The sequence below is a fragment of the Helicoverpa zea genome, chromosome 11, assembly GCF_022581195.2.
Source record: "Helicoverpa zea isolate HzStark_Cry1AcR chromosome 11, ilHelZeax1.1, whole genome shotgun sequence".
Taxonomy (NCBI): domain Eukaryota; kingdom Metazoa; phylum Arthropoda; class Insecta; order Lepidoptera; family Noctuidae; genus Helicoverpa; species Helicoverpa zea.
This window is the reverse complement of record NC_061462.1, coordinates 3,144,862-3,165,031: the sequence shown is the minus strand read 5'-3', so window position 1 is coordinate 3,165,031 and position 20,170 is coordinate 3,144,862. Positions and strand designations below refer to the sequence as shown.

The following is a 20,170-nucleotide window of genomic DNA, read 5'->3' as shown; positions in this document are numbered from 1 at the left end:
GGAGACAGTTGATCTCGTTGGACTTTATGGCTTGACGGTTGACGAATCGTTGATAAGGTCTTTAAATGTTGATGGAATAGGTTACGAGTGTGAAGAAAAACGTTTAGGAGAAGAGTCACGTACTGGCATAAAACACCAAAGGTTTGTTAGAAGGGTCAAGCAAAGGCGTATATACTTTAAAGACAATCCTGTATTTCGCCATTCATGTCCAAGTCATGAAAAAGGGAGTAAACATTCATACTTATTTATCAATAAGGCACCAATTCTGAGCTATTATTGACCCCTGCCTGATCTTAGGTTTACAGTACTCCAGTCATTAGGAGGTCAGATGAAAGAAAACCAATGTCATTTCGTTCAATCACAAATCATTTATCCAATACATTTTTAATATTTGTAATGAGGACGGTTGCTGACATAGGTTTCGATAGCAGGGATCTCGTGAACATGCTTGTAGATTGTAAACAGGGACGGGTATTGCTTCTCAAGAATCTTGGAGCCCCACATACCCTCGATTGATTCCATGATGCCCACGAAGTAGAGGTCAGCCCAGGATAGTTTCTGGAGGAGATATTACAACATTAGTTCAGAAATTATAAAACTGAATTCCAAATTTCATCATTTATCAATTCTTCAAATTCCAAATTAAACAATTTCATGCAGTATTTGTATATATATTTTTATATAAAAAATCTATTTCATTGAATTCAGTTCGGTCGGAGGAGAAGTAAAATATTTGCGGTGGCTGCCAAATATCAACTGGTTCTGAACTCTATTGAAATTTGAAAAAAATAAGGAGTTCAATAGCCCAATGTTACTAACCTGTCCTCCGAAGTACGTTCCCTTCTGCTTTACGATCTCTTCCAAGTCACCAAGGTATCTCGGGCACCAGCGTTCCTCCAACTCCTTCTGCAGATACAACTTCTTCTCCTTGTCTTGCTCGTGGTACCATTCGTGAACCTCTGCGAGAAAAGGTAGACAATTTATATAGTTCACCGTCTTTATATATTTTTATGAAAGAGGTCTATATCGCCTAGAAATCAATATACTTACCTAAATATTACATTCAATAAAAGCAGTCAAGAAATATTGTTTAAGGTTAAGATGCATTCAATTCAAAGATAATCGTAGGCTTAAAAAATTCTTCTTATTCCTGAAAAGCCCGTTACGTTGTTTTTCCTGTCTTTGCAAAAGTCTTTCATACTTACTGGTGCCAAAATCGAAGACAGTCAACGCAATAGCATCAAGCTCAGCTGCTTCCAAGTCGTCATTTGGAAGTAAGCCGACCAGCTTCCCAAGGTAGCGGCTGATGGCCACAGATTGGTATAGCACCTTCTTGTCTACTTCCAACACTGGCAGCTTGCCGAAAGGAACCGCTGAAAACAAAATTAATGGAAGTATTTTACTCTGTGCAATTTCGAGATAGTATTTATTGAAAAAAAAAAGTAAAGAATATTGGGAATATTATATAAAACATATTACTACAGTGATTGGTATATTTTTAATGGTGGTATTCATAAGCCACTCACTTCTTAATATAAAGACAAAATTGATATGTAGATTAAGATATGAAGTCATTAATTTAAATGAACAAGCCTACGACAAGAAATTAAATGTATTTGATTCTATTTGCACATTACGACATTACCTACATTGAAGAACAGGTTTTATTAGAGTACAAAAATAATAAAATTAAGTTAATTTTATACTCACATTTCTGCACATCTGGCCAATCAGCGTCTTCAATTTCGATATTCTTGTAGCTGATACCACCAAAGGCAAACAAGTACCTTATGGGTTCAGCAACACCCATGAAATTAAAGAACTTTAGTTTGTAAACAGGAGCCATTTTAGCTTAGTTAAGTACGAAGAACAACAAAAACTAATATAAAAGAAGTAAAGAAAGTTACTTGCTTATATAGTTGCAGTTATATCTAAATAACCCTTTGTAGAATTCAATGAACTTCAGTTAGTGTGAAATCGTAGTTGTTGTTGTTAATTTTGAAGTCAGTTTGTTCGTTTGTTGCACCTTTACGACTAACGGGCTGAAACGATTTAGATGTTATTTAGTTTGGATACAAAATATAAATAGATTGAATTTAGCAGGAAAAATTAGGAACAAAAAATGCGGTTTTACCCCTTGAAGCCTTAATCAGAAAACAAAAATTGATTACCTGCCTTTTGATAAAGTAAGTTCAGATTTAAGTGAAGTAACAAATAAGTTAATTAATTCAAGGTGTAGATGGACCTGCGGGAATAGTCTAAGTCTAAGAGATAAATAAGTACCTAATATTGTTTTTACTGTTTACTGTCCTTTAAGTGCACTAAAGGATGAACTTCGCAGGTCATGAATTGCAAGTTGTTTACTGAACTTTTAACTGATACCTACAAAGTTAGTAGAAATATTATCAATTGTTTTTCAAGTCGAAATGTTATGACTGTGCAATTGAATTATAACGATAATAACGACCAGGCGAATCATCGATCACGGTGGTTGTTGATTGTTGATTCCACATTCTTCTTTCTTTCTGTCTTTTTATCTTTCTTTGAGATGAAATGGCTTTGGCTGATCAGCCAGCAGGACAGGATATAATTTTAGTGTACATGCATTTGGGCAGACGTAAGTAAATTACATATTATTCACTAATTCCAATAGTCCGATGGGACGTCTCATCATCATCATCATCACCTCAGCCATAGGACGTCCACTGCTGAACATAGGCCTCCCTCTTAGATCTCCACAGATACCTGTTGGAGGCGACCTGCATCCAGCGTCTTCCGGCGACCTTTATAAGATCGTCTGTCCACCTTGTTGGTGGACGTCTAAAACTTACAAACCAATTTCCAGCCGACCCGGGAAACGAAGCCAACACGCAAAGAAGGCAAACAGTGACGCTTTAAGAAACTACAACACTAGTTCAAAATGATAAAATCATGATGACAGGTTATTTATGACAGGCTAAAATCAAAAATAAGTGTGCAGCTGGTAGTCGATAACAACCACGATTGATATACCTACCTAACCACACGAAAATAGCATACTCATTCCGAAAAAAATTATAATGTTACAGTGTTACTCATGACTAAACTCGGCCATTTTATCTTACCGAGAAAGATCGAGCCGTGATATAAAACAATTGGTAACAAATTCAGTTCGTATTGGTGGTTTAAAAATGACCAAACTGCTGAATAATTCCGTAACTAGATAAGTTTCAATTCTGACCGTAGGTAATATTCTTACCCACTTATATTTAAAGTAGAACAGTTTGTTTTCTTTCTTGAACGCACTAATCTTCGTAACTCATCTGCCTAGCCTTTTCCCAACTATTTTAAAGTCGGAGCTTTACATGGAGGGAATCTCCGGAACTATTGGTTCAATTTAAAATACTCAAAAAAAATTATTATCAACATTTGGAACTTGAAAGGCTTTAAAGTCTAGATCTACAATTTGTAATGTATATTTAATATTCGTAGGCGGATAGACCAAAATACACAGACATTAGAACAACGTGTATCGAATAAACCAACGATAAAACAAAGTCTGGCTACGAAGGTCACAGATTATATTTCCATAGCTACAGAAATATATACAGTGTACACTAATATTATGGAAACTAGATCTAATAATAGATAGCAAGGATCTATTGTCTAGTCTTTATTATTATATTGAATTACTTGACTGTTTTAACTAAAGCGTGTCAGAATTAAAAATAGGTTTTAATATCGTGGGAGTGTTGGTTATCGGAATAAAACTTGGAATTAAACTTTCTAGTGGTTTCTATGTACGATACACTGGATTTAAATAATCAAATGCTAGAATGACATAAAGAAAAAGTTTTTAGAATTTGGTCACAGTAAACTATTGTTAGATACCAATTAACGTCTGTTTTTGTAGAAGGTAAAAAAAAAAACAATAAATAATATTTAATTTTTATCACCTTTAAATAATGATTAATTATTATGCAATAATATTATTAAGTACTGCAGAAATATACTTGACATAAAGTAAATAACATTATCGTTAGTCAAATCTACAAGAAGCACGCTTCGATGGTTGATGATGATGATGATGATTGATGATTGATGATTCGAGGTTGATGATTTTTGTAGAAGGTAAAAAAAAAAACAATAAATAATATTTAATTTTTATCACCTTTAAATAATGATTAATTATTATGCAATAATATTATTAAGTACTGCAGAAATATACTTGACATAAAGTAAATAACATTATCGTTAGTCAAATCTACAAGAAGCACGCTTCGATGGTTTTCAAATAGTCAGACAACCTTCCGTTTCCTTTCATTATCCATGGCATAAAAAAGCCTAATACCAACATGATTATCTATCATGCATATACATATTAGCATATGTAGGTACTGTCGTACCGGGAATAATTATCTTGCTCAAAATGAAAAACTGATTCGATATCACGACGTTTATTGCTTGGGCTCGAGAGGTGAAGTGACACACTTCAATATAAAAAACTTATTCTATGGAACAAATCGAATACATTTGAAATGATTGCCCGGTCAGTATCAAAAATATCTAACGAATAAAACCTCACAAATGAAAAAGTTTCTAACTACGTTACACGAGCTACGCCCTTAAGATAAAGTCGAAACTTTATCACAAAAGCGCAACTGTAGGCTGGCAATCATATTAAATGTCCCTACCTAAACAACCTATCTTAAAATTTACCTATGCGTGGAAATTAAAAACACGTCCCTTACAACGGGATAGTTTACAATAACATTTAAGTTGTTTACTTAAGTGTGCCAATCTGCACTGTAAGAAAACATGTTATCGTGAACTTTTTCGAGGCAAAACCACGCAAAAAGCCCCGAAACATGCCTCTAGTAGCAAAGGATATTCAAAGTGAACACCCGTCCTGAAGGGATTACCTTTCAAGCGAAGAAAAACTTTGTATTGACAACTTACAACTTCGCCGGACGCTAACGTGTCAGATGAAGGGATAAGTCACCGTTATCAAAGTTTCTCACCTAACGTGATACAACTAAACATCTTACCCAATAATTATTTTTTTTACAATTTTGGAATATTAAATAATAAATAAATCAAATATAGGGATCATAAATCTTCGGCAGAAACCATTGTGTCAAGCAAACACTCTTCGCGAGGCTATGCCCCTTATTGCGAAGTTGATCTCAACCTCAATTCACCATCCAAATATTTTTTTTTTTCAAAACCAAATCAGATAATAATTTTGGGATCAGATTTACAGAGCAATATTAAAAAACTTATAAAAATAACACAGGCTTGACCACATTGGTTATCTTCATCTTCTTTCATATTGAAGATGAAGTAGCTCTGCCGTGGACATCATCTTCTCACGAAGATGAAGTAGCTCACCTTCTTATCCCTTCACCGGCAATGCTCGTACAACTCGTTCCAGGTAACATGTAATAATAAAATAAATTTAAGAAAAACCATACTATAATAATCAAGACAATTATTTATAACCTAGCATTAAATGGTTTTAATCTATTTACATGAACTATATCTCTAAATCTCCTATTATTTAACTTTCTAATTACATAATTAACATCAGAAATTTGTCGAACAATCTCATATGGACCTTTATATAATCGACACAATTTCATACTTCTATTACCAATGCGCCTAGGTGTAAAAACCATTACCAGTTGATTTGGACTAAAACGCCTAGTCTTTGCCTTTGTATCATATACTATTTTCTGTTTTAATTGAGCCTTCCTAATATTATTCAAGGCTTTCCGGCATAACATATTATGTATATTATGTCTTCTACTAAAATCAACCTCACTACTCCTATCATCATTTACTCTTATATCTGTCTGAAATAATGGTTCTTTAGCGTACATAATCATATAGGGCGATATTTTAGTACTAGCATGCTTACTAGTGTTGTACGCATAACAAACTAACGGTATATAATAACACCAATTACGCTGATCCCCAGAAACATACATTGATAACATTTGTGTTAATGATCTGTTAAATCTCTCAACTAAACCATTAGAGGCTGGGTGAAAAGCTGTCGTGAAACATGACTTCGCTCCAAAATAATTAATAGTGTCCCTAACTAAATGTGACGTAAAAACCGAACCCCTATCCGAAATAACTTCTTTCACGCCTCCTAGTCGACAAAATATTTCTTCAATCAGAAACTCACTCACACTCTGCGCTGTCGCTCTAGGAACTGCCTTACAAATCGCATACTTAGACACATATTCCACGGCTACAATCACAAATCTATTACCATTTCTCGACTTCCTAAAAGGACCTAGTATGTCTATACCTATCTTTTCCATCAAATGGTTTACCACTACTGGCTGTAATTGTGCAACACCTTTCACCTTCTTTCGTTCCTGACAAACCATGCAACTCTTAACATATCTTTCAACCTCCTTTTCCGCATCTTTTATAAAATATTTAGTGCAAAATTTCGTCAAAGTCTTTGCTAGTCCTAAATGTCCCCCTGACCATGGGTCATCATGTAATTCTTGTAGTATACTTGGTAATATTTGTTTTGGTACCACAATCAAATTCTTTATTTCATTAAACCTCCTCGCTTTCTTGCATAGCACATCATTGACAAGTCTGAAGCTCTTATACTCTCCTCCATCATTCTCACTGATTTTATCTGAAATTTGTCTACAGAAGCTATCCTGCCTTTGCTCGTCTTTCAATCTGACTACCTCTATCTTATATAAGTGCATACCATCTTCTTGCATATCACCTATCGTTTCTTTACCGCTATCCTCCTGACTTAATGGATTCCTACTCAAAAAGTCCGCAATTACATTCTCTCTCCCTGCACAATGAACAATATCAAACTCATACGATTGAATGCACAAAGACCATCTCGCCAATCTTCCGTTCATATCCTTTCTATCTCTCAGCCAACACAACGCCTTATGATCTGTCATCACCTGAAATTTCATTCCCCATAGGAAATGTTTGAAATAGTTCAGAGCCCATACTAACGCCAAGCATTCCTTCTCAGTTGTAGAATATTTTCTTTCACTCTCACTCAGTTTCCTAGAAGCATATGCCACTGGATGCATAATTTCCTTACCTTGCATCAAACAGCAGCCCAACGCCTCTCCACTTGCATCTACATAAAGGCGAGTCAAGATATCTTTATTAACTGAATAAAACTTCAGAATCGGTGGGTTGGACATATATTTTATGATGGTGTCGAAAGCTTCTTGCTGCTCCTGCGCCCAACTAAATTTGACACCTTTCTTTAATAATTTAGTTAATGGAAGAACTATGTCAGCAAAATGGTTAATAAATTTACGATAATATGAAAATAATCCTAAGATAGATTTGACTTGTTTCGTATTAACCGGTGGTTTTACCGACATCAATGCCTACAACTTTTTCTTATCATGCCTAATCCCTACTCCCGATATCTCATGCCCTAATACGCTTACAACATTATAACCAAAGCTACATTTATTAGATTTTAACGTAAGATTCGCTCTTTTAAGTCGTTCTAATACTTCTGTGAGTGCAGTTTTGAACTCGACAAAATTTTTACCCCAGATCAGGATATTATCAACATAACATATAGCATTTTTATATTTGATTCCCGCTAAGACTTTATCCATCGTCCGCTGAAAAATGGCCTGACTTGTTTTAAGTCCAAATGGTAATACATTGAATTCATATAATCCGGAAGGCGTTACAAAAGCAGTCTTGTGTTTATCTTTTTCAGATAGCTTTTGTTGCCAATATCCTGAATTTAAATCTAAATCTGCAAAAAATTTTGCTCCCGACAAATAAATAACAATATCTTCAATTATCGGTAGTGGATAACTATCTGTTATAACTTTTTTATTCAATTTTCGGTAATCAATGCAAAATCTCCATGTGTGATCGGGTTTTTGTACTAATACCACGGGTGATGCATAGGCGCTTTTTGACTCTCTAATAACCCCATTTTTTAACATTTCATCTACTTGTGTGTTTATAATCTCTAATTGTTTCGGTGAAACCCTATAAGGAGGTCGGTGAACCGGTATTTCGTCAGTTGTTTTTATTTCAATATTTACTAAATCACAATTTCCTAACTCTGACGTGGAAAAAGCAAAACATTTTCTATATGAAAGGAACAAATTCTTCAATTCTGTTTTTTCTTCAACACGCAGGTCTGGGCTTATGTTAATAGTATCTATTAAAGACTTATCATCTTGCGTTCTTAATGAATGTGAAACATATTTAGAACCTAACACATAATCGTCATTATCCCTAATCTTTTCTGAAAAATAAATATAGTCTGATTTTGACAATGTTTTCAAACTACCTGATGTCATTATGGCATTATGATGACAATAAACTAATGTATTTGATTCTGAAGCAATATCTCGGGAGACTTTGTGAAACGGAACATATATGCGATTCATTACAACTAAACGTTCGTTACTAAAGTCTATCAATGCTTTATTCTTATATAGAAAGTCTTGACCGAGTATCACATCTTGACTTATGTCTTTAATGATGATGAGTTCGTTCTTGAAGAGATATGAATCCAATATTATATTGACCATAGCGGATCCAACAATCTTCAAACAAGAGCCGGAGATGGACTTGATGCAATACCTCGTTTCGTCATGAGTGAAATTAATGTTTAATTTTAATGCCAGCTGTTCAGACATGCAGGAGATCGAAGCTCCAGTGTCTATCAGCGCAAGAATGTTTTGATGGCTGATGGAAATGTTTATTAAAGGAACAGACTGACCGGTTTTATTGTTTTCATCTGGGAGTTTATTTTCTTCGGACGCAGCTCGCAACTCCCCTGTCATTTTCTCTTTTTCTAATGTCTGCGTCCTTGGTAGTTTGGGTTATCATCACGACTTCTTGGGCTAGAAAAGAACCGAGCGTTATTGCTGTTCGTATTTGTAAACCTAAATCTAGGTCTCAAGTTGTATCTAGGCGTATGAAATGTTTCCGTATTTCGTGGTTCCATTGGTCGGGGTGTCGAGGTTGATGGTGATGGTGTTGGACTCTGTGCCCTCGGTGTCGATGTGGATGGTGATCTCGTAATTTCGAAGGGGTGTTCAAATCTAACTTTTGACAAAATCCCTCGCGGGGGTTGGATGGGCAAATTTATTGACGATTTCTGATCTTGACCAAATAATTCTTTTATTTGTATTAATGTCATTCTCAACTCTGCCTTCGAATTATATACACGCGTTCCCAGCTTTTGTAAATTTTCGTTTGTCAGCCCCTTTAGATATGTCTTGATGAAAATACTTTCGTCATTTATTTGGGCCTTCATACTCAAATCGTTTAATCGATAATAAAACATTATAAGGTCCTCGTCTTTATTTTGCCGAGAACTATAGAATTTCTCCACGTAATTAGTTATGGATGGAAATTCTTCCTTTATTTTGTCACAAATAGTCTTGAAAGCAATGCCTTCTGTGTATAGATTTTTAAAGAAGGACAATGCAGGCCCTTGCAAATATGCACCTAATATTAGTGCGAGATCATTCTCCGCCCATTTATTAATTGCGGCAATTAGTTTAAATTGGACCAGAAATTCATCGAAATTCACGTCATCTGTACCCGTGAAAAAATTAATGGTTTGCGTCATCGTTATAGTGATAAATATGATTTTACTTAACTTGTCTGTAGTTCGCTGGCTCCGCCGCGTAGTATACGTTACCCTTCTCGACTCGACACCTCCGCTTTTTCTTCAATATCTGTCACCAAGCCAATTTTTTTTCGCGTGATCTAAAACTTAGTACTTTGTATTTTTAGGGGCTTCGGCGACGGCGCCTCCACCAAATTGTCGTACCGGGAATAATTATCTTGCTCAAAATGAAAAACTGATTCGATATCACGACGTTTATTGCTTGGGCTCGAGAGGTGAAGTGACACACTTCAATATAAAAAACTTATTCTATGGAACAAATCGAATACATTTGAAATGATTGCCCGGTCAGTATCAAAAATATCTAACGAATAAAACCTCACAAATGAAAAAGTTTCTAACTACGTTACAGTACCTACACAAAAACGGCTGTCTGTGAGTCAATGTTCATTCTAAAAGTTGGTTCCAACTTTGAAGCGAATGTTGGTTGTTTAAATTGGAAGAGAGATAAACATTGACTGTTGGACTAGTCCAGACAGTGCCTGACTATTATTATATCATTTTCGTTATTACACACATTTTATGTACTCTTATAGTATAATTTGAACGATTTATTATAAAGGTATAAGTTATCAATCCATACTGTATTATTTTTATTCGAAAACCGTGCTGCCAGTGAGCGCCCACTTCTCTTCCACGCACCGGATGAAAACATTGGATCCAACATTGGACCCAATCGCCTCCACTTTAGAGGAAACGAAACAAACAAAACTTGATAATACTAGAAGTGCTGCATCATCATACGTTGTAATATTATTAGCTATAACCGTAGAATTTAGAAGCGCAACTTTAGTTCGTTAACTGATCCCAACGCAGCTAGTTGTCCGTACCAAAAACGTCATAATGCCTAAGAAACTTACGTATTTCAATATCAACGGTCTTGCTGAACCGATAAGATACATTTTGCATTACACTAAACAGGATTTTGAAGATAATAGAATTGAACTTGGTAATTGGCCCGACCTTAAGCTGAAAGAGAGTGAGTAAATATTTTTATATATTTTTTTATTACCTATCCGTTTAATATAATTTTGTGGTTGGATATTAGCATCGATATAAATTCCGCTTTTCTTGTGTATTAATGCTGTTATAATTTCATTTAGACTCTAATTAAAATCCGAAAACCCCTCAATTTACTAAATACTTAATCGGATAAATGAAGATTTTTAATTTATTTGTACCTAGTACCTATATTACAGTCAGTGGCACCGAAAATACAATTATGATGTAATGTTACAATTGATTTATGCTTGTAATTTTTTCATGAAAGATGTACCCTTATCCATAGCGTTATTTGTACGCAAATATAGCGTTGTCGCGATAAGATATAAAATGCAGCTTATATTTATCAAGTACAACATTAAAAAATATTGATATAAAAATATACTTACCTTAATTACTGATAATGGTGAACTAAAGAGCAAACACCGATTTTCATGTCTTCTTTGCCTGTTTTGGGATAAAAAAGATGGAGTGATTATAAGGCGCAACCAAACATAAAAGAACAGAAAGACCCCTTTTTTGGGAAGTCGGTTAAAATGAAACTGATTATCAGGATTTCAGTTTAATATGCATTAATTGTTCTACATAGGGAATTTTTATTTTTATTTTTAGTAAAATAAAGTTTCTAAATAAAGGTGTAGTTTGTATTATTTATTTAACTGAATTAAATGTTAAAATGAAACCGATTATCAGGATTTCAGTTTAATATGCATTAATTGTTCTACATAGGGAATTTTTATCTTTATTTTTAGTAAAATAAAGTAATTTTAAGTTTCTAAATAAAGGTGTAGTTTGTATTATTTATTTAACTGAATTAAATGTTAAAATGAAACTGATTATCAGGATTTCAGTTTAATATGCATTAATTGTTCTACATAGGGAACTCTTTTTTTATTTTTAGTAAAATAAAGTAATTTTAAGTTTCTAAATAAAGGTGTAGTTTGTATTATTTATTTAATTGAATAAACTTTTTTTTCTACATAATGTTTCAAACCTTAATTCGATGTTTTCTCCTCAGAGCTCCCATTCGGTCAGCTGCCCGTATACGAGGAAGATGGACGTGTTCTATGTCAAAGCTTAGCTATTGCCAAGTATGTAGCCAGGGGTACAGATCTGATACCCAGTGACCCTTGGAAGTACGCTCAGGTGGAATCCGCTGTGTATTCCGTTTTGGATTATTGGAAAAGTGAGTATATACTTAAACAATTCGATATAACGACACGATTATATACGATATAAGTATCATTTATACACTAGTTTAAAAGTGGGGATCTATAATTGGCTGCATGTTACTGGCTACGGTTTGCAAGATATGCGTCAGGCATTTTCCTCAGCTGAAACAAAAAAAAAGGGCTTGCAAGATATAAAACTGCCTGACCATTCTAAGGTTCTCGCAGATTGCAGACATCAAATTAGTCCTGACCAGTTGTGACTGGCCAATAGGTTAAGGTTTTTAGTTTGAAGGTAGCCGTCTCATCAAGCTTTTTAGTCATCTAGTACAAAATATGTAACTATGATGATTTATGTAACCATTAATATAAAGAAGACAATTTCGATGCATCATGCCTATGAGCAATTAAGTAACAGTATGTTTACTTTTGTTTCAGATGTAACCCCAGTAATCCAAGAAAAGGATCAAGCAAAGCAAAAGGAGATGGTTGAAAAACTACACACTGAAACCATTGAGTATTACTTCTCAAGGTTCAATAACTTATTGAAAGAAAACGGCGGATACTTCAGTGGAAAGGTGAATATCACAAAACGATTTTTTTTTTCTTATAATTTGTTTTAAAAAAGTCACAAACCACAAATTGTCTTCATATAATCTGCAAATCGATTTTAAAACTTTGCAATCCTCTTAAAAATAAACTGTTTTTTGTGGAGGGAAAAATCTATCATACTCAGGAGTGTTTTTGAAGCTGATCCCGAAAATACTATTGTATTTTTTATACATATGTGCTTATTCAATTTTTTTTTTCCCAGCTATCCTGGGGAGAATTCATACTCTTAGGTATTGTTGAAGCCGGTAATTTGTTCCTGGGTACGAACGTGGAAAAGAAATACCCTGCTGTAGATGCTCTGGTTAAGGAAATCAGGAATCTGCCGGGAGTGAAGGAATATATTGTCGCTAGAGGACCTTATGACTTCGAAGAAATTAAAGCGCGTATGAATAAGCAGTAAAGATAATTATAACATGTTGTATTTGTAAATAAATTAAGTTATTATTAAAACCCTTTTTTTAAAACAGAATATGTTTTTTTTTTTATATCCTTGCTTTAATTACCAGCTCATTATAACTACTGCATCATTGATCTAGTAGTCGCATAGTGCGACTGGTGTGCACAGAGTTTTGGGTTCGATACCCAGGCTTGTCCAAAATCGCTTTGTAGTAGAAGCAGCCCAGAAACTGAAAATTGGTTCTTGTCACACACACAGCCTTAGTAATTTGACGTCCGATGATTCCTCATTGACAGCTTAGTCATATCTTCACTTTATCTTGTAATACATAACCAGATATAATATGGTGTTATCTGTCTAGCTATCTTCTTCATATCTTTGTCAAGTAAACAACAAAGTGTTGCTAAGGAAAACTTGAAAATGACTGAACTGATTTCAAATACTCTACTTTTGCTAGCTAGATGCAGTTACCTATATGCAAGTTTATACTTACTAAATGAGTGCCTGGATTGAAACCATACATTAATTGAGGCTTAATGTTGTGAATGAGATATAATCATCGGCACGAATCTTGGGCGCTGACCTTCACGTGCGCAGAAGTAATTTATTGGGTCCCTTTTGTGTTATGAAGTGAGGCGCGGGGGCGGGCTAAAGCGGTGATTGGCCCGCAGCGCATCGCGTCATAGCCGTCGCTCGGGATTGGTTCTTTGCTAATAAATCACTTGTGCGCAGGTCAGCGCTCCAGATTCGTGCCGATGATTCTTAGTTCAAATGTCTCCTAATAGCGTGCAACTCATGTCCTAAGAAATATTATCAATAAAATTATAGCGGATAAATACGCGGACAGTTTGTAAAGAACTCAAAATACAGAAAGTACCTATGTATTAAAACTCTTCAAATAAAGTGCTTAACGCTCGTCAAATATACTGACTTCAAACCCGTAAACTTACGTATTTGATGAGAGCTACAAATAAACAATCAAACATCTGTCAAAAAAAAAGAAACAAAAAAATCTGCAGGTTTAGCTTCTTTGTATGATAGTTTGCTTGCACGGACTGATAATCCATTTGTCAACGGAGAAGGATGATTGAGAAACAATAAGGTACGTTGCGCTTAATCAGCGAATAGTTTTAAGTACTTTGTGTTGTATGGTTATTGGAAATTTGGCAATAATAAATCAGACTTTTTCGAAGCAACACGTCTTTGAATACACCACCCCTATGGAGATGTTACATGGCGACCCTGCCAGGATAGCTAGCTAGGCTATAGGCTACTTTTATGCAAACGGGAAAACGGTGTAGTTCCTGAAGAATATCATGGATACCCTTAAAATATTGTAAGCACTACATACCAAATGTAATACCCGTTATGTTTTAAAAAGAGTAACCATGAAGTTTCTTGCCTGTTCTTCTCTCTAGGAAGCTGCTTTTGGAATGGGCAACTAGAATGAACCTTCTTTATAATTTTTGACGTTCATAAGTGATTGTAAAGGCCTAAATAAAATAAAAGATTTGATTTAATTTGATGAATTCGCTGGGAGACATCAGTTACAAAATAATAAGTTTTCCGGGGAAATTGTCGCACCCAGATTGAACTGTCCCTTATGGTACCACATATCACCAAGGTGAATTTCTCTAAAAACAAACTAACTTTCTCATTTATTGATCAAAGACTATTATTATCCCCCGGAATGTGTTGCCCACGCCACTAAAAATAATAACAACGAATGACATTGACTTTGAACTCCTATATTGGCCATGGACTTTATACACCAATTTTATTCACATTTGTTTGATTAAAAAATTGATGTAATCGTCGACCGAGGTCAGATGAGAGATGCTTACAATGGAGACTACGGACAGCTCATCGGATAATGGATTGTATGTGCATATTGTGTATGTAGCTGTTATATGCATTTAATTTGTATATTTTTTGAATATACATAAGACATAAATAACTGGTGGTCAATTAGCTTCCTCCAACGGCGAATACATCGCTCACCTTCGGTTTGCCGACGACATCGTAGTCATGGCAAAGTCGATGGAGGAACTCAGTATGATGCTCGAGGGCCTCGACCGAGTTTCACAACGGGTGGGCCTGAAAATGAACATGGACAAGACGAAAATTATGTCAAATGTCCATGTTCAGCCCACCCCAGTCTCTGTTGGAAGCTCGGTACTCGAAGTTGTTGACTCATATATCTACCTAGGACAAGTAGTCCAATTAGGTAGGTCCAACTTCGAGAAAGAGGTCAACCGCCGAATCCAACTCGGCTGGGCAGCGTTCGGGAAACTACGCAATGTCTTTTCGTCCGACATACCTCAGTGCCTCAAGACGAAAGTCTTCAACCAATGTGTGTTACCAGTGATGACTTACGGCACCGAAACGTGGTCTCTCACTATCGGCCTCATCTCAAAGCTCAAAGTCGCTCAACGAGCTATGGAGAGGGCTATGCTCGGTGTTTCTCTACGTGATCGAATCCGAAACGAGGAGATCCGTAGACGAACCAAAGTGACCGATATAGCCCACCGGATTAGCAAGTTGAAGTGGCAATGGGCAGGCCATATTGCTCGCAGAGCAGATGGCAGATGGGGCCGAAAAGTGCTGGAGTGGAGACCACGGACTAGCAAGCGCAGCGTAGGACGTCCACCAACGAGGTGGACAGACGACCTTATAAAGGTCGCCGGAAGACGCTGGATGCAGGTCGCTTCCAACAGGTATCTGTGGAGATCAAAGGGGGAGGCCTATGTTCAGCAGTGGACGTCCTATGGCTGAGATGATGATGATGATGATGAATTAGCTTCCTCTGTTAGAACCACAGAACAGGTTTGCAGATAGGTAGCTTCTAATATTTTTTTACAAATAATACTATATTTAATATGTACTAAACGTATTATATAAAATTATAAAAAAATATATTTTACGATAACAGTTCGATCGTCCCTATATTTGGCATTTTAAATTGTAAAATGGTTATTTAAATAAAACTACTTTTACGGATTTTATCGCGTTATATTAATATTATTTAATCCCAATTAATAATCTAATTAATTTTATTGTAAAATGGTCTTAAATAGAGAAATCATTTGCTTAACTGATTTTTGTCACTTAGATGAAGGTAGGTAATAATAGTGATTTTTATCACTTTAAGATGTAGGTAGGTGTCGATGATTGGCAGTCAGAAATTACTTTTTTCTGAAACTTAATCTTGCACTTTCTCTTACATAATCATAAGTCAATAAACCTTATCAATAGTTTAGTGGAAAAATACCACAGACAGAACACATTTTTCAGATCGCCAACAAAATCTGTTTCAACCGAGGTCATGTTGCGCAATATGAAATACCTACGGGCATGAGTTTTGCAAGTCATCGTGCTAACATCATCATTTTGAAATGCGACATAATGTTAAAAAGCAATTTAAAAATAATGTAGGTATACCTAACTACTGCTTGTTGGTAGAATAAGGAAAACATCTTCTATTTTAGAATTAATTTTTAATAGAGAGCTGCATTTCAAATTGGTACAAAAAACACATTAATATATTTGGAACTTACCTACGAAATATTTTTAGGAAAATTACATTGAGATCTTAATAACTTTACTGTGAGACTGATCTGCATAAAAATCAATGTTTTTCTTATAATCACAGGAACTAAACAATCAACGAATTCAACAAACTATATGCCATTAAAAACCAACATTATCTCCGTGTAATAAAGTCCAAATTTCAATGCCAACATATCAGGATACCGTGAGCAAAAACTACTTATGAAAAAATCAATGAGTGAGACGGAACATAAAACAGTCTCTGTTTACTCATTCTAAACACATTATCCTATATAACGATGTTTTGGGCTATACGAATTTAGTACGCAAACAGTGTCGGAACAAGTTAGTTGTTTAGATTTTTTTAAATAAGTAAAAATGCCGCGTAGACTTCAGTATTTCGATTTTAATGGTCTTGGTGAGAAGATAAGATATCTTCTACATTATACTGGACAGGAATTTGAGGATGTGCGTCACGATGTAACTATTTGGCCTGTACCAGAAATTAAAGAAAGTAAGTATCTTTATTTATATGTATAGTGGTATTTAAATCATTAAAGGTTGTTAGTATTTTTTAATTAGTTTCCCCACGGTTTCAGCGGCATCTCAAGAGAAATATTCTAGCATAATTATTTATTATTTTGACATAGGTACCTGTAAGGTATATTACTGCCAAGTTTTATCGAAATCCATAAAGTTTTTAGTGAAAGAGGAACAAACAAAACATAGAACCACCCATAGTTCGACCCAAATTTTCATGATGAAGTTTTATTGATATAGTTGTGTATTCGTATTAGAGTGACGTCAATTGATGTTAATTATGTAGGTCCAATTTGTTTCATGAAATGTTCTTACGCCTTTTAAATATTAACAAAGACATTGTTGTGGTAGACCCAGATCAAAAGATAATAGTATGTTTAGTTATCGGCACGGATATTGAGCTCTCGGCGGAAGAGTGGGGATCGCTTTGCGCACTGTACACATCATCATCATCATCATCTCCCGAGCCTTTTCCCAATCATGTTGGGGTCGGCTTCCAGTCTAACCGGATTCAGCTGAGTACCAGTGCTTTACAAGAAGCGACTGCCTATCTGACCTCTTACCCAGTTACCCGGGCAACCCGATACCCTTTGGTTAGACTGGTGTCAGACTGCGCATAAATCAACACACTTTGCGCACTGTACACATAAGGCAATAAACCAATAAATCGCTTCTGCGCAGGTGAAGGTCAGGGCTCAATATCCCTGCCGATGATTATACGTAAGTTGTTATGGTGACCATAAATCTCACAGATTACGTAATGATATACCTACCTATTGAAGTAGATGGATCAATATAATGACTCAAAGGTCATGTTTAATGGCTTTCGAACAAAAAAAAAACATGATTATACACATTACTGTTATAATCGTTACACAAAAAGTATAGGTCAGTACTTATAATACAAAAATAGCTGACAAGCCTTGAAATGTTATCAGTAGAATAAACATTAGATTGTCGGGATAACTTCCTCATACCTATTATTAATTTATGTACGCGACATGTTTTATTTTAATAGTACGCATTTAATGAATCGTATTACCTATTTATGTAGTTCTTCATACGAAGTGCTAGAAACTGAGAAACGTGCATCTATTTTGAAACTACTCTCAAAGTTTATTTTCGACATCTATAGGGGAAGGATAGTAAATCATTAGTATGGTCTTAATTTAGATTTCTACTAAGTATTTCGTATGCCATACTTTGTGATCATGTTGTAATAAGTCATACTTAAAGCATTATTGTTCATATAATAAATTAAATAGGTCTCTCTGATCTCTCGTCTCCTAACTCTGATGACCCTTGAACTTTGATATTTTTTTGTAATTCTCCCTTCTATATATAGATATTCTCCCTTCTTTATATAGAAGGGAGAATTACAAAAAAATATCAAAGTTCAAGGGTCATCAGAGGTATACTTTTTTTACCTGATGCATGTTCTTCGAGCTCAGAAGTTATGAAGCTATTTATTTACAGCTCTGCCATTCGGCCAGTTTCCTGTATACGAAGAAGATGGCAAGGTTCTGTGCCAGAGTCTGGCAATCGCTAGATATGTAGCCAGAGGTACTGATCTGATACCCAGTGATCCTTGGAAGAACGCTCAAGTGGACTCTGCAGTATATTCTATTATGGATTACAATAAAAGTGAGTATGAACTCTAAATCTCTTAAAATCTTGGATATTAATTACTGATGGTCGAGGAAAACTTAGTAATGAAACCTAGAATCAAAAAGTTAGCATCGCTGATCTACGTTGAGCAAGCGTGGTGACGAATGCTCTTTCTTTCCTTCATTGTACGAGAAAAGGCCCGTGCTCTGCAGTGGATCGAAAGGGATGATAATGATGAAATATTTTAGTGGTGCTGCCCTACAAAGTGCATAACATTATTAAATAATTAAAGCAAATGATAAAAATACATTATGTGATTTACCTTTTAGATGTCATCGCAGCTGTTCACGAACCAGACCCACAAAAGAAAGTAGAATTGAGAAACAAATTGTTCAATGAGCACATTGATTACTACTTCTCGAGGTTCGAAAAGTTGTTGAAAGAAAACGGCGGATATTTCAGTGGAAAGGTGACTATTTAAAACTACTACTGATATCCACCTGATGTTTTACACGCTTCCCTCTAGGGAACTATTAGCCACACCCGTACAAAGACATGCCTATACCTATGCTTTTCTGATGTAAATGCTGTATTAATACCATCCAAATCTATTAAATATTTATTACATAAAAGAGTAGCAAAAATTCAAATTTAATCTTAGGTATTATAATCTGATGTTACACTTTGATCATAAATAGACAGGTGATGAAACTTAGCATACCGATAAGACTATCCATATAAATCAAGTTGCCTATCTACGTAAATAAAACGATAGCAACTTTGATAAGACAGGATTATTTTTACAGTATCTTGTATAATTCTCATAATATTATTAGATATGATATGCCCAAGTGAATCATGCCCATTGTATCTTGTCGAAATTTTTTTAGTTAATATAAATTATGATTTTTTAAGGTTTTGAAAGAAATTAAGGGCTTGCAAGGCCTTTTTTAACACTGAAATCATTTCATTAGTTGCTGAGGTTACGCTAGTGGAAGCCAAAGAGAGATAAAACGACTCGACGATGTTAAAAACGGTTGTTATTGTTACAGCTTTCATGGGGTGAGTTCGTCCTATGCACTACAGTTGATAGTACAAATTTCTTCTTCACTATGGAAGTGGAGAAGAACTATCCAGCTATTAAAGCTGTCTGTGAAGAGATCTGGAATGCACCAGGAGTTAAGGAGTATATCGCAGCTAGAGGACCTTATAACCTTGACTGTATTAAGAAACGATTTGGATAAGAAGTAAATAACTTATGTGTCTCACGCGTTAGGTTAAGTATATGTAATGTTAGTGATAAGGATTATGAATAAATAAATTAATGTTCAAGTCAAATCTGCATTTTGGAAAAGAAGAGAGTTAGATACCCGTTTTTGTCTCCCTTGAGCACTCAAACTCAACTTATGCATTTAAGTGTTCAGGTATATTGTAAAATTATAATTGTGGTATCGGACTTTTTGTTGCTGACTATAAAGGAAATATTAGGCTACATTTTGTTAAACTATATGATATCAATGCTACAAAAATTGTCCAATCTAATCCACTTCTTCAACTGTCATACAAAACAAACACACCAATTTAATATGGCCGAAAAAAAAATCTAATAGTCCAAGGCCGTTAGAATAA

The 20,170-nt window shown here is 35.1% G+C and overlaps 2 protein-coding genes across 2 annotated transcripts; one reads left to right on the top strand and one right to left on the bottom strand.

Annotated features, from left to right (window-relative positions):
• Positions 1–348: 348 nt before the first annotated feature.
• LOC124634324 (glutathione S-transferase-like) lies at positions 349–1,861 on the bottom strand. The gene is made up of 4 exons (XM_047169860.1): positions 1,711–1,861; positions 1,206–1,373; positions 820–959; positions 349–558 (listed from the first exon to the last, which is right to left on the bottom strand). The coding sequence occupies exons 1-4, from the start codon at positions 1,844–1,846 to the stop codon at positions 385–387; spliced, it is 618 nt and encodes a 205-aa protein (XP_047025816.1). The 5' UTR covers positions 1,847–1,861; the 3' UTR covers positions 349–384.
• An 8,576-nt stretch (positions 1,862–10,437) lies between these two features.
• Positions 10,438–19,879, top strand: LOC124634675. Its single transcript, XM_047170336.1, has 8 exons — positions 10,438–10,643; positions 11,685–11,852; positions 12,274–12,413; positions 12,650–12,843; positions 16,765–16,907; positions 18,410–18,577; positions 18,871–19,010; positions 19,594–19,879. The coding sequence occupies exons 1-8, from the start codon at positions 10,508–10,510 to the stop codon at positions 19,783–19,785; spliced, it is 1,281 nt and encodes a 426-aa protein (XP_047026292.1). The 5' UTR covers positions 10,438–10,507; the 3' UTR covers positions 19,786–19,879.
• Positions 19,880–20,170: the final 291 nt, after the last annotated feature.